The 21,277-nt window shown below is 48.1% G+C and overlaps 1 protein-coding gene across 1 annotated transcript in view; it reads right to left on the bottom strand.

Moving 5' to 3' along the window:
* Positions 1 to 8,509, bottom strand: part of EIF4EBP1 (eukaryotic translation initiation factor 4E binding protein 1) — a 28,872-nt gene extending 20,363 nt beyond the window's left edge. The window contains exon 1 of the mRNA XM_003902649.3: positions 8,113 to 8,509. Coding sequence (XP_003902698.1) covers positions 8,113 to 8,257 — 145 coding nt within the window. The 5' untranslated portion in view covers positions 8,258 to 8,509. The remainder of the gene's footprint in view (positions 1 to 8,112) is intronic.
* Positions 8,510 to 21,277: the final 12,768 nt, after the last annotated feature.

The raw sequence follows: 21,277 nt of genomic DNA, 5'->3' as shown, positions 1-21,277 counted from the left end.
ACACACAAAAAAAAAAGCATTTAGTACACGTAACCAACTGAACATTATAGCTTAGCCTTCCCTACCTTAAATGTGCTCAGAACACTTACATTAGCCTACAGTTGGACAAAATATCTGGCAACACAGCACACTATAGACTCTATAGCGGGCTGTTCAATCTTCTGGCTTCCCTGGGCCACATCGGAAGAAGAACTGTCTTGGACAACACATAAAATACACTAACACTGGCTGGGCGCGGTGGCTCACGCCTGTAATCCCAGTACTTTGGGAGGACGAGGCGGGCAGATCACCTGAGGCTGGGAGTTCGAGACCAGCCTAACCAACATGGAGAAACACCGTCTCTACTAAAAATACAAAATTAGCTGGGCGTGGTTGCGCATGCCTGTAATCCCAGCTACTTGGGAGGCTGAGGCAGAAGAATCACTTGAACCCAGGAGGCGGAGGTTGCAGTGAGCCGAGATTGCGCCATTGTACTCCAGCTGAGCTTTACAAAAAAAAAAAAAAAAAAGAAAGAAATTTCATAATGTTTTAAGGAAGTTTACGGACTTGTATTGGGCCTCATTCAAAGCTGTCCAGGGTGCATGTTGCCCGAGGGCCTCGGGTTAGACAAGCCTGTGACTGGCCATTTGTCTTCATGTTTGTGGGGCTAAATGGGAGCTGCAGCTCACTGATCCGGCCGAGCGTCTTGAGAGTATGTACCTCATATTGCTGGCCCAGAAACAGATCAAAATTCGCAACTCAATGTACAATTTCTAGGCTGGGCATGGTGGCACACACCTGTAGTCCCAGCTACTTGGGAGGCTGGGGTGGGAGGATTGCTTGAGCCTGAGAGACGGAGATTGCAGTGAGCCGAAATCATGCCTGTGCACTCCAACATGGGTAATAGAACAAGACTCTGTCTTAAAAACAATTTTAAAAAGTACAATTCCTACTGAACACATATCACTTTCACACCATCGTAAGGTCAAAAATTGTAGTCGCACCATCATAATCGGGGATCATCTGTATGAGGGTAAGTAGGAGGGTTCAGAGAAAGTTATTCTCTGGCCGGTCCAGTGGTTCATGCGTGTAATCCCAGTGTTTTGGGAGGCTGAGGCGGTGGATCTCTTGAGCCCCGGAGTTCCAGACTAGCCTGGGCAACATGACAAAACTCTGTCTCTACTACATATTTAAAGATTAGCCAGGCTTGGTGGCGTGTGCCTGTAGTCCCAGCCACTGGGGAGGCTGAGGCAAAAGGATCACCTGAGCTCAGGGGGTCGAGGCTGCAGTGAGCCATGATCATGCCACTGTACTCCAACCTGCAACAGTGTAAGACTTTATCTCATAAAACAAACAAACAAAAAACAGACAACAACAACATCAAAACAGAGAAAGTTTCTGCCCCTGGGACATTCTGAGATAAACATTTAGACCCTGCAACTGAAAGGACAGAAAAGGAAATTTAAACATCATCATTAAGCCAGCGGAGACCGAGGCCTGATGGTAAGAAAACTAGGTTATCCTGACCAGGCGCGGAGGCTCACGCCTGGAATCCCAGCACTCTGGGAGGTCGAGGCGGGCGGATCACAAGGTCAGGAGATCGAGACCAGCCTGGCCAACATGGTGAAATCCCATCTCCACTAAAAATACAAAAATTAGCTGGGCGTGGTGGCGTGTGCTTGTAATCCCAGCTACTCAGGAAGTGAGGCAGGAGAATCACTTGAACCAGGGAGTTGATTGCAGTGAGCTGAGATCACGCCACTACACTCCAGCCTGGGCGACAGAGCAAGACTCCGTCTAAAAAGAAATAAATAAATAAAATAAGAGAACTAGGTTATCCTGAGGGGAACACTTTCATTCCAGCATTCTGTTCAACTCTTCACCTTCCGGACATTAGACCTGGCATTAGGTCATGTGAATACAAAGATGAGTAAGACTGCTCTGAAAAAATTTCCCGGCTAACCTAGGGAACAAACACGTAAACAAATAAGTGTGATTCATTCACTATGAATCATAGTGGAGAGAGACCCCAGGCATGGGTCTAAGTCAGACAAGAAACAGGTTTTTCATGGGTTTGTTGGCACAGGCAAGAATGTATGTGCACAACTGAACATTTTCTCTTCAAAAACTCACCTTGGAAAGCAATATTCCTTTTTTTTTCAATATTGCTGTGCCTTCCCAGGCCAGGCACAGTGGAGCATGCCTCTATCCCAGAACTTTGGGAGGCCAAGGCAGGTGGATTACTTGAGTTCAGGAGTTTGAGATCAGCCTGGGCAACATGGCGAAATCCTAGCTCTACCAAAAAATACAAAAATTAGCCGGGCATGGTGGTGCACGCCTGTAGTCCCAGCTACTTGGCAGGCTGAGATGGGAGGATCGCTTGAGTCCAGGAGGGTGAGGCTGCAACTGCACTCCAGCCTGGGTGACAAAGTGAGACCCTGTCTCAAATTTAAAAAAAAAAAAAGAAAGAAAGAAACAATATTGCTGTGCCTTCCTAATTAATCTTCCAGAACATCAAAATAAAGGTCTATATGAGAAAACTCCTCGCTACTTTATGTCAATGGATAAATACAGTACTGCTCTACTGACCCTTTTTCCTCAGATTTGGCAATGAAGGACTTTTTTGCTCTTTTAGGAAGAAAAAAAAATCAAACTCTCTCTCTCTTGTTTTTTTTTTTGAGACAGAGTTTCACTCTTGTCACCCAGAATCATTCGAGTGAGTCTCATGCCTTAGCCTCCTGAATAGCTGGGATTACAGGCGCCCACGCCAGGGCTGGCTAATTTTTTTTTTGTTTGTTTGTTTTAGTAGAGATGGGGTTTCACCATGTTGGCCAAGCTGGTCTTGAACTTCTGACCTCAGGAGATCTGCTCGGCGTCCCAAAGTGTTGGGATTACAGGTGTGAGCCATCACACCTGGCCTCTCCTTTCAAATAATAAAAAAACTAGAGGGTCAGACTCAGAAACAAAGCATGACCCTGTCTCTACAAAAATAAATAGCTTGGTGTGTGGTCCCAGCTACTCGGGAGGCCGAGGCAGGAGAACTGCTTGAACCCATGAGGCGGAAGCTGCAGTGAGCCGAGATAGTGCCACTGCACTCCAGCCTGGTGACAGAATGAGACTCTGCCTCAAAAATAAAATAAAATAATCTCAGCACTTTGGGAGGCCGAGGTGGGTGGATCACGAGGTCAGGAGTTCGAGACCAGCCTGGCCAATGTGGTGAAACCCCGGTTCTACTAAAAATACAAAAAATTAGCCAGGTGTGGTAGCACGCCTGGAAACCCAGATACTTGGGAGGCTGAGGCAGGAGAACTGCTTGAACCCAGGAAGCGGAGGTTGCAGTGAGCCAAGATCGCATCATTGCACTCCAGCCTGGGCGACAGAGCAAGACTCCATCTCAAGGAACAAACAAATAATAAATAAATAAATAAAAAATTAGCTGGGCATGGTGGCATGCGCCTGTCATCCCAGCTACCAGGGAGACTGAGGCAGGAGAATCAGCCTGAACCTGGCAGGCGGAGGTTGCAGTGAGCTGAGATCACACCACTGCACTCTAGCCTGGATGACAGAATGAGACTGCCTCAAAAATAAAATTTAAAAAAAAAAAAATAATAATAATAATAATAAGGCTGAGTGTGGTGGCTCATGCCTGTAATTCTAGCACTTTGGGAGGCCGAGGCGGGTGGATCACCTGAGGTTAGGAGTTTGAGACCAGCCTGACTAACAAGATGAAACCCTGTCTCCAATAAAAATACAAAAATTAGCCATGTGTGGTGGCAAATGCCTGTAATCCCAGCTACTTGGGAGGCTGAGGCAGGAGAATCGCTTGAACCCAGGAGGCGTAGGTTGCAGTGAGCCAAGATCGCACCACTGCAACCTACGCTCCAGCCTGGGTAACAAGAGCGAAACTCTATTTCAAAATAATAATAATAATAACAACAACAACAATAAAAAGGAGTCTGGGGATTGGAGGGAGTCTGGGGTGCTCTACATCAGGAACCCCCCCACCAAATCTTTAATAAGGGACACAGTGTGGAATGCTTCCAACACTTTAAAAATTTTATTTATTTAATTTATACCTACAGTCTCATTATGTTGCTCAGGCTGGTCTTGAACTCTTGGCCTTGAGTAATTTTCCTGCTTCAGCCTTCCTAGTAGCTGGGATTACAGGTGCGAGCCACTGCACCTGGCTCCTTCAAACACTTTAAAAGGAAGCTCAGGTAAATGTGAGAAGAGGGTCCATTGTTTCTCCCTCACTGCATTAATGTCCAAGCTCTTTTAACCCATCCTTAATAATAACTTCTTCCCTCTATGTGACTAAGGCCTCAGGACATGGGCTGTGCTCTGGCTTCGGTGCCCAGCCTACGTCCCCCCTCTTCCCAGCACCGCCTCTTTCATGTCCAAAGACTTGGGAGCTGCTCCAAGGTAAGCTTCCCGGGCACAGACCTTGTTTGCTTAACCAAACAGGGTGCCATTAACACCTGCAGCCCTACCTGCTCACCTCGGATTCACCTTATCCAGGTACGGGTCTTTGGCATAACTGCCATCCAAGCCTGTATGTAGGCTTCAGAGTCAAACATGCAACACGGAGCTGGGAATGTGGAGATCGATAAGGGAAAGTTTCTTTCTGATCCACTCAAAGGTTCTGCTGGCTAATGGGTTGTTTATGGTGTTGCTGGATATTTCTAAGACTCCAAAGGCTCAAATATTCATACGTGACACTCCCTTCAGCAAAATTCTCTTAAGTACTCCGGACAGCTAACCTCAGCAGAGCCTCAGTGTACAAATGGTTAATGACCATGGAAAGCAAACTGGAGGCCGGGTGAGGTGACTCATGCCTATAATCCCAGCAGTTTGGGAGGCCGAGGTGGGAGGATTGCTTGAACCCAGGAGTCTGAGGCCAGCCTGGGCAATACAGAGAGACCCTGCCTCTACAAAAAAATCAAAAACTTAGCAGGGTATGGGGGCACGTGCCTATAGTCCCAGCTACTTGCAAGGCTGAGGCAGGAGGATCACTTGAGCCCAGGAGTTTGAGACTGCAGTGAGCTATGTTCATGTTACTGTACTCCAGCCTGCGTGACACAGTGAGACCCTGTCTCAGGGAAAAAAAAAAAAAAAAAAAGGAAAGCAGCAAACTGGAGTCACAGGAATGGAGATAGCGCAACCCAACTCTGCTTCTTTCCCTCCAGGGACAATCACTTGAGGGCCATTCCCAGCAGAAGTGACTGGTGGGCACTTACTCCAGTGGTTTTTCCTGAGAAGCTGACAGTCCCTATAAGTAAGCAGGTGCAGACAGCCATACAGACACTCTATCAAAAGCCTGACTCCACACCATGATTTAGAGACGGATGCTGAGCCCAACCTCAAGGTTTACCTGGATGGAGTCATCATGTTTTTTTTTTTTTTTTTTTCCGCCAGACTCCAGAGATCTGAAAGGTGAGGGAAGTTACGTTCCACTAATTCCTGAGTACTCAGAGTGTGGTATGTGCACCAATCACTGAGAGCTAGTTAGAAATGATGAATCTACGCCGGGCATGGTGACTCATGCCTGTAATCCCAGCACTCTGGAAGGCCGAGGCAGGCAGATCACTTGAGGTCAGGAGTTTGAGACCAGCCTGGCCAACACGGTGAAACCCCTGTCTCTGCCAAAATTAGCTGGGCATGAGTGGCGTGTGCCCGTTGTCCCAGCTATTGGGGAGGCTGAGGTGGGAGGATTGCTTGAACCCGGGAGGTGGAGGTTGCTGTGAGCTGAGATCATGCCATTGCACTCCAGCCTAGGCGACAGAGTGAGACCCTTCTCAAAAAAAAAAAAGAAAGAAACAAAGAAAAAAGAAAGAAATGCTGAATCTAGTCCCCACCCCCACCTACAGAATCAGAATATGCACTTAAATGAAGCCCCCAGTTATCCTCAAGCACCTGGAAGGTTGAGACGCAGTATTCTGCTCTGGAGCAAAAGGGTCCTGCAATGTGACCATTTCAGCTTCTCTGCCCTAGCAGAGGTGGGCTGAGGTGGGCTTTGGAGGAAGAGTTCACACCTTGGCTAATCGAGGCCGACCAGGCTTGCTTGACTTTAGTGGAAATAAGCCGGGTTTCCCTGGCTTAGGGACTGTGAGCTGTACCTGGATGACCCAAAGAGTGAGCTGGCTTTAGGCTCCTGGCACTGCTAGCTTCTTCCAGTGATCTCAGAAACATGCTATGCCCTGATGCAGAAGCCCCTTCCCCACTCCCCCTACTGCTAAAGACCTTCAAAAGGAGGGGGATTTGCTGTGGTCTGTCAGCCCCCTGCTTACTCCCCACTTCCCAACCCAAAGTGAAAAGTGGATTCGAAGTTCATATATTTTATGTTTATTATTTATTTTAGAGACAGGGTCTTGCTCTGTCACCCAGGCTGGAATGCAGTGGTCAATCATAGCTCACTACAGCCTCCAACTCCTGGGCTCAAGCGACCCTCTGGCCACAGCCTCTGTAATAGCTAGGACTTTTTTTTTTTTTTTTTTTTTGTAGAGATGGAGTCTCACTATGTTGCCCAGGCTGGTCTTGAACTCCTGGCCTCAAGCAATTCTCCTGCCTCGACCCCCCAAAATGCTGAGATTACAGGTGTGAACCTTGGTACCCGTGCCAGAAGTGCCTATAAACAGTATCTGTGGCTTCCAATTTGACCCAACAATCCAGCAATAAAAGGCGCAAAAAAGGGCTACCTGTGCCTTCAGGCCAGCCTCAGGGCCCACCCTGAACAAATCCAGCAGACACTTACACCCTCAGTTGAAAGAAGTCCAAAATTGTCAGGAATTGTCCTGGTAGACCATTGTGACAGGGACAAAGGAGAACAGCATGAACTACAAAAGACCCAGCAAGGGAAAGAGGATGAGTCGGGAGTGGCAATAAGAGCCCCTGCGAGCTTTTCCTTGGCTCATTTCTAATAGAAAACGAAGCATTCCTCCCTTTTCTGCCTGGTTGCTATTTCTTGTCCAATCTGGGAAAACGGTGTGACAATGGGCAATAGACACGTGTTCAAGCTCTGGGGCCTCAATGCCCGGCTCTGTAGAATAAGGCGGCAGGGCTGGACAAGATCCCTAACCGTTCTAACAGTGTATGTTTTGGATCAAATAGCTGAGGACCTCGGATCCGGCCGTGCACGCTGCTGGTAGGACAGCTGCCTGAGAAAATAAGCATGTGGCCCCTGCCCGCCACCGAGTGAAGCGCCAGGATCTGCGGCGTTTTCGAGTAGTTTGGAAAGCAGCGTGGAGGAGATTGAAGGGAGAGAAGTCAAAGGGGTGGGGGCAGTACGAGGATGGGAGGGGAGTGGAGAGCCACGAGGATTTGTTTCATCATGCAAACAGGCGCGTAGGTTTCATCAGCGTCTGTGCGCTGGGGCTGCGGGGCTGGGAGGGAATGCCAGGCTCCTGAGGGCAGCCTGAGGCTGCCCCCCACCCCCGCACCCGTGCCAGCTCAGCTTCCTCTTCCTCATCCTCTCCCAGGGAGGTCACACGGTGCCTCCTCCTCTCCCCGGACAGAAGAACGTGTTTTTCTGCACAGCCCTGCCCGTGGCGCCAGGCCCCCCCGCGGAGATCCCACTCGCGAAAATGGGAAACGTGCCACAGGTGCCCGGGAGGCTCTGCTGGAGCAGGCGAGCACCCCCACATCCAAACCTCCGTCAGAGCGCGCGTGTCCAACGCAAAACTAGGGGTGCTTCGGAAAGGAAAAAGGGCCCTGCAGGAATCATTTATCCCAACAGATAATACCCATCCCATAAAAACACCAGGCCAGGCCTCTCCTGGATCGTGGGCCACCCTGACTCCGCCCTATCCTGCCTCGGGAGCGCCCCCAACACCCACAAGGGGCAGCACAGCTCGGCATGTGGCAGTCCTGGAAGCGTGCGTGTTTGTTAGGTGTCAGCTGTCTTACACCTCACAGAAAGAGGAAACGAACGGGGCAGTTTGCAACCTGGGTCTGGACGACGCACTCAAGAGGGCAGACGGGCGGCCACTTCCATGACCCTCGCTATCTCCCCGATGCCCCTTCTCCGTTCTTTCCAGTCACAGCGCCCTTGAGCCTGGACACCCGGTCCAATCCGCGATTCCCGATCCTCCCGCCCGCCCAGGAGCCGGCCAGCTGCGTCCCCAAGCCCGCGCCTACCTCCCGGGGTGGTGCTGAAGAGTGTGCCGCCGGGGGTCGTGCTGTAGTCCCCGGGCGGGAGCTGCACGCCGTCGCCGAGCACCACCCGGCGAGTGGCGGGGATGGCCCGACTTGGGGTCTGGCTGCAGCTGCTGCCCCCGGACATGGTCTCCTGTGCGCTGCACCAGCGAACTTCTCGCTGCCCTCCCGCGCCTCCAGCCTCGCTCCGCCTAGCCCGGTCCCGCTCAGCCTCGCCCCGTCCCGCCCCGCCCCAGGACGCCCCTTCCGCCTCTCCCGCCCACGCCCCTGGGATTTGTAGTCCGCGCCGCAGCCCCACCCAGCTCCAGGACGTTGCTTCCACGTGGGATCCCCCGCAGCCCCCCGACCCACTCACGCCTGCTCACGGGCTCTTCCGCACGGGCGCCGGCGCCGCCCCGCAGCGACTGCCCCTCTGTCCTGTGTCCCTCCCCGCCACGTTGGCAGGGATGGGGGTGGGGGTGGTGGGCGGGATAGCTCGCCTAAATTAATCCGTGGCTGGGTTGGGGGCGGCGACTCAGGACCGCGCGGAGATCCGAGCTGACCCGGCCCACTGCAGGAAGGCCCGGTTTCTGCCTTAGTACATCAGGCCCGTTGTACCCTCCGGCACTCCCTGTTTCGTGCCTTAGTTCCTCAGATGAGAAAGTGGGGATTGAGTGGTCATGCTCACCCCCTCCCCCGCCTCAATTTCTTGACCTTGATGGGGGTGGGGATGGTGGGGCTAACAATTCTGTTCCCGGCCTTTAGACAGGGTGTGGGAGGAGGAGTGAACCAACCAGGGGCGTCCTGGGAGTTAAATTTAGAGCTAGGGGCGCGGGGGTAGGGGGAGGGGGGAGGGCGTAGGATAGGGTAAGAGTTTGTCAAAGAGGTTTCCCGATAACTCCTGAATTGGGTCCAACGCCCCCCCCCACTGCCTGAGATTTAGTAGGTACTCCTTGGATGGATGGATGGAGGGATGTTCAAGGGGAGAGAAAAATGCAAGAAGGACCGAGGATGGAAAAGCTTGTTGGGTTTGAGAAGTTCTTAGCATTGTGGGCACATGTTGTGGGGAAGAGGGTGAAGAAAGTTTAAAAGGGAAATTGGGTGGGAGTCACCGCGTCCAGCCCAGAGATCTTTTAAGCAGGGGGATGACATGATTTGAGTTGTTTTTTGGAAAGATAACTAGTAGCCAGTGGAGTTTCAGGATGGGCCAAGGAGGGCAAGGCCTGAGATAGGGAGACCTGTTGAATTTGGTCTCACTTTTGAGGGAAACTTTAGGCCTACAGTGGCTTAAGACAGTAGCCGCCAGCTACAGGTGCACATTGAGCACTCCAAATGTGGCCAGTCCAAACTGTCACAAGTTTAACATACACACCATATTTCAAAGACTTAGCATGAAAAAAACAATGTAAAATGCCTGAATAATTTGTTTCTATATTGATTGTATGTTGAACTGATAATATTTTGAGTATATTGGGTTAAGAAAATTACATTAAAAAATTAATTTTGGGCCAGGTGCAGTGGCTTACGCCTGTAATCCCAACACTTTGGGAGGCCGAGGTGGACAGATCACGAGGTCAAGAGATCGAGACCATCCTGGACAACATGGTGAAACCGTGTCTACTAAAAATACAAAAAAAATTAGCTGGGCATGGTGGTGCGTGCCTGTAGTTCCAGCTTACTCGGGAGGCTGAGGCAGGAGAATCGCTTGAACCTGGGAGGTGGAGGTTGCAGTGAGCCGAGATCACACCACTGCACTCCAGCCTGGCATCAGAGCAAGACTCCGTCTCAAAAGAAAAAAAATTTAATTTCGCCAGGTGCGGGTGGCTCACCGCTTCGTAATCCCAGCACTTTTGGGAGGCCTAGGCGGGTGGATCATGAGGTCAGGAGTTCAAGACCAGCTTGCCAAGATGGTGAAACCCTGTCTCTACTAAAAATACAAACAACAACAACAAAAAGCCGGCCATAATGGCCGGCACCTGTAATCCCAGTTACTCAGGAGGCTGAGGCAGAGGCCGTGAGCCGAACCACCACTGCACTCCTCCTGCCCAGGCTGCACAGAGTAAGACACCGTCTCAAAAAAAAGAAGGCTGGCATGGCTCACGCCTGTAATCCCAGCACTTTGTTTTTGAGACGGATCTCAGCTTCTGTCGCCGGTTGGAGTGCAGGGCGCTGATCTCGCTCACTGGTAAGCTCATCTGGTTCACGCTTCAGCCTGAGAAGTTGACTATACCTGCCACACCACGCTCGCTAGTTTTTTGTATTTTTAGTAGAGACGGGTTTCACCATGTTAGCCAGGATGGTCTCGATCTCCTGACCTCGCGATCCAGCACCCCGGGTCAAAGTGCTGGGATTACAGGCTTGAGCTGGCTCAAGGCCCCGGCCAACCCCAGCACTTTGGGAGGCCGAGGCGGGTGGGATCACGAGGTCAGAGATCGAGACCATCCTGGCTAACACACGGTGAAACCCTGTCTCTACTAAAAATACAAAAAATTAGCCGGATCGCGGGTGGCGGGCGCCTGTAGTCCCAGCTACTCGGGAGGCTGAGGCAGGAGAATGGCGTGAACCCGGGAGGTGGTTACTTGCAGCGCAGCCGAGATGGCCACTGCACTCCAAGCAGCCTGGTGATGGGGAGCAAGACTCCGGCCTCAAAAAAAAAAAAAAAAAAAGAAAAGAAAAGAAATTAATTTCGTCCAGGCTGTGGATCACACCTGTAATCCCAGTACATTTGGAGGCTGAGGTGATCAGAGTGCTTGGGCGCATGAGTTTGAGACCAGCCTGGGCTACATGGTGAAACCTTGTCTCTACAAAAAAATTTAAAAATTAGCCCAGTGTTGTGGCTCACACCTGTGGTCCCAGCTGCTTTCAAGGATGAGGTAGGAAGATGACCTGAGCTCCAGAGGTGGAGGTTGCCATGAGCCAAGATTGCACCACTGCACTCCAGCCGGGGCTCAAAAACAAAATAAATAAAATAAGAAAAAATAAAAATAGATCAGGTCTTGGTGGTTGGGATTACAAGGCCAGAGGATTGCTTGAGGCCTGAAGTTCAGAGACCAGCCTGGGCAACATAGCAAGACCTTTATCAAAAAGAGAGAGTTGGCCGGGCGCTGGTGGCTCAATGCCTGTAATCCCAGCACTTTGGGAGCCGAGGCGGGCGGATCACAATCAGGAGATCGAGACCCGTGAAACCCCGTTTCTACTAAAAATACAAAAAATTAGCCAGCGTGCGGCGCCTGTAGTCCCAGCTACTCGGAGGCTGAGGCAGGAGAATGGCGCGAACCCGGGAGGCGGAGCTTGCAGTGAGCCGCAGATCGCCACTGCACTCCAGCTCTGGCGACAGAGCTTGCACCCCCTAAAAAAAAAAAAAAAAAAAAAAAAAAAAAAAAAAAGAGAGAGAGCCTGGTCAGGTGTGGTGGCTCACACCTGTAATCCTAACACTGAGAGGCCGAGGCGGTCAGATCACAAGGTCAGGAGACCGAGACCATCCTAGCTAACATGGTGAAACCCCGTCTCTACTAAAAATACAAAAAAAAAAAAATTACCCGGGCATGGTGGCAGACTCCTGTAGTCCCAGCTACTCAGGAGGCTGAGGCAGGAGAATCACCTTGAAACCTGAGGCAGGAAAGCAGGCCGAGATCATGCCACCACCCAGCCTGGCAGGACAGAGCAAGACTTCAGTCCCAAAAAAAAAAAAAAAAAAAAAAAAAAGAGTTTCACTCTTGCCTGGGCTGGAGTGCAGTGGCTAATTATAGGAACAATCATAGCTCATTACAGCCTCTAATTCCTGGGCTCAAGCAATCCTCCCACCTCAGCCTCCCCAGCTGGGATTACAGGTGGGTGCCACTGCACCTGGCTAATTAAAGAAAATAATTTTTTGGCTGGGTGAGGTGGCTCACGCCTGTAATCCCAGCAGTTTGGGAGGCTGAGTCAGACAGATCACCTGAGGTCAGGAGACCAGCCTGTCCAACATGGTGAAACCCTGTCTCTACTAAAAATACAAAAATTAGCCAGGCGTGGTGGTGTGCGCCTGTAATCCCAGCTACTCAGGAGACAGGAGAATCACTTGAACCCAGGAGGCATAGGTTGCAGTGAGCTAAGATCCTGCCACTGACTTCTTTAGGTTGGGAAACAGCAAGGCTCCACTGGAAAAATTTTTTGCAGCTTATGAGAGGTCTTGCTGTTACTCCAGGTTTGCCCCCAAGCCCTGGCCTCAAGTGATCCTCGGTCCTCAGCCTCTTAAAGTGTTGGGATTACAGGCATGAGCCACCATGACCCGGCCCTCTACCTTTTTCTAGAGCAGGAACTCATTCATATGGAAAAAACAGCTTTTATGTGAGGAATGGGAATCCTTTTAAATTATCAGACCTAGACATTAAAATGAGACAGCAATCACGTCCCACTACCTCCTTTTGAGCTATGTAGTCATCTCTTGAAACTGCTTGCTATCGTCACAAGTAGCCATAAATTAACCTATTAATAATAATGCTGCCCTAAAGACTATATAGGTTGTGGACCCTATAGCTTAACAGTGTATAGCCAAGGCTGGGTGCAGTGGCTTACTCCTGTGATTCCCACACTTTGACAAGCCAAGGTGAGAGGATGGCTTGAGGCCAGGGGTTTGAGACCAGCCTGGGCAACAGAGAGACCCTCCCCCTTCATCTCTACAAAAAAATATTTAAAATGTGGCCAGGTGTTGTAGCTCATGCCTGTAATCCTAGCACTTTGCGAGGCTGAGGCAGGCAGATCACCTGAGGTCAGGAGTTTGAGACTATCCTGGCCAACATGGTGAAACCCTGTCTCTACTAAAAATACAAAAATTAGCCAGATATGGTGGTATGCACCTGTAGTCCCAGCTACTAGGGAAGCTGAGACAGGAGAATTGATTGAACCTGGGTGGCAGAGGTTGCACTGAGCTGAGATCACACCACTGCACTCCAGCCTGGATGACAAAGTGACTCGTCTCAAAAATAAAATAAAATAAAATAAAAATTTAAAAATCAGTATATAGCAAATCATTAATTGATATTATTTCTGTAAACCAATGAGAATTCCTGACAGACCACTTTGTATCAGACCCTATTGCCTTAAACTTGTAACTTGTAAACTTGTAATTCCTGTTAATTGGAGTGTATATTCAGGACATGAATCTATGCTCCTGGGTTGCACTCCTCAAGTTTAGCCCAAATAAACTCTACTTGTATTAGTTTTGCCTCAGCTTCTTCCCTAGGTTGACAATATCAAGTCTTGTAATCGAGTAGAAAGGGACATAGGAAAAAAACCTGAAGTATTCTTTCTCTTCTCACATGTCCAACTCCACACTCAGATACCAGCTGGGTGAGGTTTTCTCCCTACACAGCAACCGAGCAATTTGGCCAAGGTAGATTCTCCATGGGACACCAGCTCGATGTCCTCTAATTCAGTCGAATTCTGACACGATCTGCCTGGAGATACTGCCAGATCCCACAGGTTAAGGGCTCAGTCCTACAAGACAGCCCCCCACTTGAGATGTCAGTCAAAAGCACAGCCTGTGACCTGTGCTTCTGACAACCTGGGCCTTGGGTTTGATTCATTTGCTAGAGTGCTCAGAAAACTCAGGGGAACACTTAGGTTTACCAGTGTTTTATAAAGGATATTACAAAGCAAGGCACAGGTATGTATGCACCTTTAGTCTTAGCTATTCGAGAGGCTGAGGTGGGAGAATCACTTGAGCCCAGGAGTCTGAGGCCAGCCTGGGCAACATAGTGAGGCTTCATCGCTAAATATAAATAAATAAACTAATGATTTTTAAATTATTATTATTATTATTTAAGATGGATTCTCACTCTGTTACCCAGGTTGGAGTAAAGTGGCTTGATCTCAGCTCACTGCAGTCTCCACCTCTTGAGTTCAGGTGATTCTTGTGCCTCAGCCTCCCAAGTAGCTGGGATTACAGGTGCCTGCCACCATGCCTAGCTAAGTTTTGTATTTATTTATTTATTTATTTATTTTGAAATGGAGTTTCACTCTTGTTGCTCAGGCTAGAGTGCAATGGCATGATCTCAGCTCACCGCACCCTCTGCCTCCCAGGTTCAAGTGATTCTCCTGCCTCAGTATCCTGAGTAGCTGGGATTACAGGCATGCATCACCACGCCTAGCTAATTTTTTGTATTTTTGGTAGAGATGGGGTTTCTCGATGTTGGTCAGGCTGGTCTTGAACTTCTAACCTCAGGTGAGGAGGCCTTGGCCTCCCAAAGTGCTGGGATTACAGGCGTGAGCCACCACGCCCGGCTAATTTTTGTATTTTTAGTAGAGACAGGGTTTCACCATTTTGTCCAGGCTCGTCTCGAACTCCTGACCTCAGATGATCTACTTGCCTCAGCCTACCAAAGTACGGGGTTTACAGCCATGAGCCACTGCATCCAGCATGATTTTTTTTTTTTAAAGTTATTACAAAGGATACAGATGAACAGGCAGAGGGAAGAGATGCACAGGGCAAGGTATGGGGAGGGGCACAGAGCTTCCATGCCCTCTCTGGGGTGCCACCTTCCAGGAATCTCCATGTGTTCAGCTATCTGGAAGGCCCTCCCCTTCAACTCTCTCCTCTGGGTTTTATGGAAGCCTTATTACAATGGCATGATTGATTACATCATTGACTATTGGTCATCAAGTCAACTTTCAGCTCTTCTCCTCTCCCTGGACATTGGAAGGTAGGGCTGAAGGTCACAACTCTCTAATCTGGGCTTGGTCTTTCCTGTGACCAACTCTCATCCAGAAGCTATCTAGGAGCCCTCGGCTGTCAGTCATTCATTATCTCTTATCTCAAAAGATGCTCTTATCTGTCTGGAGATTCTAAGTGTTTTAGGAGCTCTGTGTCAGGAAACAGGGATGAACACCAAATATAGCCCTCCCTTGGTATATGTGGAGGAGTTGCTCCAGGACCTCTTGAGGATACCAAAAGCCCCTGATGCTCAAGTCCCTGATATAAAATGGGTAGTATTTGCTTATGTTGACAAAAGAGTCAAACTCTGTAAACTATCTAAAGAGATTTATTTTGAGCCAAATATGAGTGACCAATGGCTCATGACACATCCTCAGGAGATCCTGAGGACATGTGCCCAAGGTGGTTGGGGTAGAGCTTGGGTTTATACATTTTAGGGAGACCTGAGACATCAATCAGTACATGTAAGATGTACATTGGTGTGGTCCCAAAAGGTGGGACAGCTGGAAGTGGGAGCTTCCAAGTAATGGGCAGATTTAAAAGTTTTCTGATTGTCAATTGGTTGAAAGAGTTACTGTCAATAGAAAGGAATGTTTGGGTTAAGATAAGTGGTTTTGGAGACCAAGGTTTTTATCATGTAGATGAAGCCTCCGGGTAGCAGACTTTACAGATAACAGATTGTAAATGGTACTTATCAGACTTAAAGAGTCTCTTCTATCAGCAAGTCCAAAAAAGAGGAAGGTATAATGAGACATTTCTGGCTCCCCCTTCCCATGATGGCCCAAAACTAGTTTTTCAGGTTAGTGTTGGAATGCTCTTGGCCTAAAGGAGGGGTCCATTCAGATGGTTGTGGGGGGACTTAGAATTTTATTTTTGGTTTATACATATAACCTATGCACATCTTCCAGTATACTTTAAATCATCTCTGGATTATTTATAATACCTAATAGAATGTAAATGCTATTTAAATAGTTGTCATATTGTTTAGGGAATAATGACAAGAAAAAAAAAAGTACATCAGCCATCTCCAACCCTTTAAATGTGAGGACATTTTGCTTACCTGTGGTGGCAGATATCACAAAAATTGTACATGAACCTTTTTTGTTGTTGTTGTTTAGCTCATCAGTTGTGGTTAGTGTATTTTATGTGTGGCCCAAGGCAATTCTTCTCCCAGTGTGGCCCAGGGAAGCCAAAGGTTGGACATCTGTGGTGTACATGTTCAGTACAGATGCAATTCTTTTTCCTGAATACTTTTTCTTTTTTGAGACAGAGTCTCGCTCTGTCACCCAGGCTGGAATGCAGTGGTGCAATCTCAGCTCACTGCAACCTCCGCCTCCTGGGTTCAAGTGATTCTCCTGCCTCAGCCTCCCAAGCAGCTGGGATTACAGGTATATGCCACTACACCCAGCTAATTTTTGTATTTTTAGTAGAGACAGGATTTCATCATGTTGGCTAGGCTGGTCTCGAACTCCTGACCTTGTAATATGCCTGCCTCAGCCTCCCAAAATGCTGGGATTACAGGCATGAGCCACTGCACCTGGCCTTTCTGAATATTTTTCTATGCAAGCTTGGTTAAGTTCACAGATGAGCAGCACTTGGATATGGAGGGCTGAGTATTTCACCATGTCACAGAGTATCAGCTCCTGTCATATGGGCATCCATGTTGTCACAGAGTATCAACACAGGGCAGGGGCCTTGTGTTTACTTACTCTCACTCTCCTCAGCACTTACCCAAGAGAAGCCATTGATAATACTCATGGGTGCTGCTGCTGCCAAAAGTCAAACTTGCTTCTGACTTTTCTTCCAGGCTCATTTAAGTCTATTACTTAAGCTCACAACTGTTACAGCTGGAGGTCAAAGAAAAGGAGGGCCAGGCATGGAGTCTCACGCCTTTAGTCCTAATACTTTGGGAGGCCAAGGTGAGAGGATGGCTTAAGCCCAGGAGTTTGTGACCAGCCTGGGCAACATAGGGAGATCCCTATATTAATCACCACAACAAAACTTAGTGGGATGTGGTGCATGCCTGTAGCCCCAGCTACTTGGGAGGTTGAGGTGGGAGGATTGCTCAATCCTGGGAGGTCAAGGTTACAGTGAACTGTGTTGGTGCCACTGCACTTTGGCCTGGGCAACAGAGTGAGATGCTGTCTCAAAACAAAAAACAAAAAAACAAAAAAAGGTTGGAATGAACTGAGGAATGTTTTCTAGAACCAGTAAAGAAAGTTAGGGTGGGAGGCTGGGCATGGTGGCTTGCTGTGGGAAGTCAGGGACCCTGAATGGAGGGACTGGCTGGAGCTGCAGCAGAGGAACATAAATTGTGAAGATTTCATTTTAATATGGACATATATCAGTTCCCAAATAATACTTTTATAATTTCTTACACCTGCCTTTACTTCAATCTCTGAACATAAATTGTGAAGATTTCATTTTAATATGGACATTTATCAGTTCCTAAAATTAATACTTTTATAATTACTTATCCCTGTCTTTAATCTCTTAATCCTGTTATCTTCGTAAGCTGAGAATGTACGTCACCTCAGGACCACTATTGTGTTAACTGTACAAATTGATTGTAAAACATGTGTGTTTGAACAATATGAAATCAGTGCACCTTGAAAAAGAACAGAATAACAGCGATTTTCAGGGAACAAGGGAAGACAACCATAAGGTCTGACTGCCTGCGAGGTTGGGCAGAATAGAGCCATATTTTTCTTCTTGCAGAGCGCCTATAAATGGACTTGCAAGTAGGGAAGATATCACTAAATTCTTTTCCTAGCAAGGAATATTAATAATTAAAACCTTGGAAAAGGAATGCATTCCTGGGGGGAGGTCTATAGAGGGACACTCTGGGAGTGTCTGTCTTATGTGATTGAGATAAGGACTGAAATATGCCCTGATCGCCTGTAGTACCCTCAGGCTTACTAGGATTGGGAAACCCCACTCTGGTAAATTTGAGGTCAGACTGGTTCTCTACTCTCGAACCCTGTTTTCTGTTGTTTAAGATGTTTATCAAGACAACACAGACAATATAGACAATATGTGCACAGCTGAACATAGACCCTTATTAGTAGTTCTGAATTTTCCCTTGTCTTGTTTCCTCGGAAGCATGTGATCTTTGTTCTCCTTTTTGCCCTTTGAAGCATGTGATTTTGTGACCTACTCCCTGTTCTTGCACCCTCTCCCCTTTTGAAATCCTTGCTGGCTTTAAGGCTCAGGTGGGCATCACAGTCCTACCGATATGTGATGTCACCCCTGGAGGCCCAGCTATAAAACTTCTCTCTTTATACTCTTTCTCTTTGTTTCTCAGAGCATCCAGCACTTATGGAAAATAGAAAGAACCTATGTTGAAATATTGGGGGTGTGTTCCCCCAATAGTGGCTCATGCCTGTAATCCCAGCACTTTGGGAGGCCGAGGTGGGTGAATCACTTGAGGTCAGGAGTTTGAGACCAGCCTGACCAATACAGTGAAACTCCGTTTCTACTGAAAATACAAAAAAATTAGCTGGGTGTAGTGGTGTGCACTTGTAATCCCAGCTACTCAGGAGACTGAAGCAGGAAAATTGCTTGAACCTGGGAGGCAGAGGCTACAGTGAGCTGAGATTGTGCCACTGCACTCCAGCCTGGGCAACAGAGCAAGACTCCGTATTAAAAAAAAAAAAAAAAAAAAAAAGGAGGAAAGAAAGATAGGGTGGGGGATACAGGGTCCAAGAAGAGGTTCCATCGCACCTTGCTCTACATGATCAACAGACAAGGAGGGCCAAGGACAGATGTTACTTTAAGTGGGTGGAATTTATGTTGATAACCTAAACAGGCACAATGGCCCCATCCTTCTGGTATGAAATGCTTTGTGAGGTTCATAAATTATATTGATGGAAAATTAAGGAGAGCCCTGAGCAGGCACCAGCACCCTCTGGTGTTCATCTCAACATGGCTCTGCTGATCTAGACCAGCTGGGGCAGGGGTGCCAAGAGAGGGCCCCCAGGAATGGTCCCAGGAAGCAGCAAGAGCTGCAAGAGTGAGATGCTTCCAGTTCACTGAATGGAAACTGTAGAGGAGGCTAGGTGTGGTGGCTCACGCCTGTAATTGCAGTATTTTGGGAGGCCACAGCAGGAAGATTGCTTGAGCCCAGGAGACTGTGATCAGCTTGAGCAACATGGTGAAACCCTGTCTCTACAAAAAATAGAACAATTAGCCAGTTGTGGTGGCATGTGCCTGTAGTCCCAGCTACTCAGGAGGCTGAGGTGGCAGGAATGCTGAAGCTGAGGAGGTTAAGGCTGCAGTGAGCCATGATTGTGCCATTGCACTCCAGCCTGGGCAACAGAGTGAGACTCTGTCTTAAAAAACAAAAGCAAAAAGAAACCTGTAGTGGAGCTGACTTCTGAAGCCTCTCAAGCTAGAAAGGGACTCAGGAGACAGTGGGAGAGAAGTGTCCTGGGTGTGTGTGTGTGTGTGTGTCCTGGGTGTGTGTGTGTGTGTGTGTCTCCACTGCAATTTTTTTTTTTTTAGATAGTGTCTCTGTCTGTCACCCAGGCTGGACTGCAGAGGCACAGTCATGGCTCACTGTAACCTCTGCCTCCTGTGTTCAAGCAATTCTCCTGCCTCAACCTCCCAAGTCGCTGGGATTACAGGCATGTGCCACTATACCTGGCTAATTTTTGTATTTTTAGTAGATACAGGATTTTACCATGTTGGCTACACTGGTTTTGAACTCCTGACCTCTGTGAGCCACCATGCCTGGTCTAATGCAAATACTATTTGATGCTGAAGACATTCCCTGCTTCACCACTGGGAATCCTTTCTTGTCCTGTTGTCAAGGCCCCGGTGATCTTTCGTGGCTCCTGTTATTTCTTGTACAATAAGGGATTCTGGGCTTTGTAAACCAAAAATAAAATTCTAAGCCCCTCAACCATCTCAATGGACTCCTCCTCTAGGCCAAGGGCATTCCAAAGTTAACCTGAAAAACTAGTTCAGGCTATGATGGGAAAGGGGAGCTGGATATGCCTTTTTATACCCTCATCGCTTTTAAAATTGCTGATAGAATAGACTCAAAGTCTGATAAGAAACATTTACAGGCCAGGCACGGTGGCTCACGCATGTAATCCCAGCACTTTGAGGGGCCAAGATGGGTGGATCACGAGGTCAGGAGTTCAAGATCAGCCCAGCCAACATGGTGAAACCTGCTCTCTACTACAAATACAAAAATTAGCCAGGCATGGTGGCACATGCCTATAATCCCAGCTACTCAGGAAACTGAGGCAGGAGAATCGCTTTAACCCGGGAGGCGGAGATTGCAGTGAGCCAAGATCGCACCACTGCACTCCAGCCTGGGTGACAGAGTGAGACTCTGTCTCAAAAAAAAAAAAAAAAAAGAAACATTTACAATCTATTCTATCTGAAGCCCGCTACCTGGAGGATGATATGCAGCATCAGAACCTGGGTCTCCACAATCCCTTACCTTAACCAACAGGCCCCCAACACAGATGATTCTACATCTTTAGACAATAACTTAACTCTTTCAACCAATCACCAATCAGAAAATCTTTGAATCCACCTATGACCTGGAAGGCTGCTCACCACCATTTTTCCTGTTGTCCTGCCTTTCTAGACCAAACCAATGTACATCTTACATATATACATTGATGCCTTATGTCTCCCTAAAGTGTATAAAACCAAGTTGTGGCCCAACCACCATGGGCACATGTTCTCAAGATCTCCTGAGGATTGTGTCATGGGCCGCTGGTCCCTCATATTTGGCTCAGAATAAATCTCTTCAGATATTTTTCAGAGTTTGACTCTTCGTCGAGAGTGCCTCTTCTCAATTTCCTTCCCCAGATATAAATTCAGCCTTTCTTCAGAAAGCTCTGTTTCCATTCCAGATAGATTCATGGCATCCCAGCGTTGGAGCTCAGAAACCAATATGGCACTTTGACATGCTGAACTGAAGAAACCTCAAGGTCTTTCTGACTTCCTGGGCCCCCTATCTCTCAATCCTCTGTCTCTCCCAAAGCACAGGATGAAGTAGTTCTCTGAAGTTTCCTTATCTCCCTAAAGTTCACATCTGCCAAAGAGGAAAGCAATCACCTCTGGTCCCTTCCGTGCATTCTCATTAATGGAACTTTGACCACAGGATGAAAGACTGAAGTTTGTCAACACACTTGAACAGAATTTTGTCACAAACCATTGTCTGCTCTACAAGGCCAACAGACTTTGTCCTAGGCCATTGTACTGTAAACCAAAAAGTATCTGAGGCAGGTCTCTATCAATTTAGAAGTTTATTTTGCTAAGATTAAGGACATGCCCTGGAGAAAAGAACACAGAATCACAGAAATAGTCTGTGATCTGTGCCTCTCTCCAAAGAAGATTCTGAGGCTTCAGTATTTAAAGGGGAAAAGCAGGCTGGTGGGGATAGAGGGAGGGTGTGGTCATTCACATTGCAAGAGAAAAGGAGCAGGTAGGGAACAGTCAGTTATAAATTTG

Source organism: Papio anubis, chromosome 8 (assembly GCF_008728515.1).
Source record: "Papio anubis isolate 15944 chromosome 8, Panubis1.0, whole genome shotgun sequence".
Lineage (NCBI taxonomy): Eukaryota > Metazoa > Chordata > Mammalia > Primates > Cercopithecidae > Papio > Papio anubis.
The sequence above is the reverse complement of the archived record's forward strand: the minus strand, read 5'-3'. Positions and strand labels throughout refer to the sequence as shown.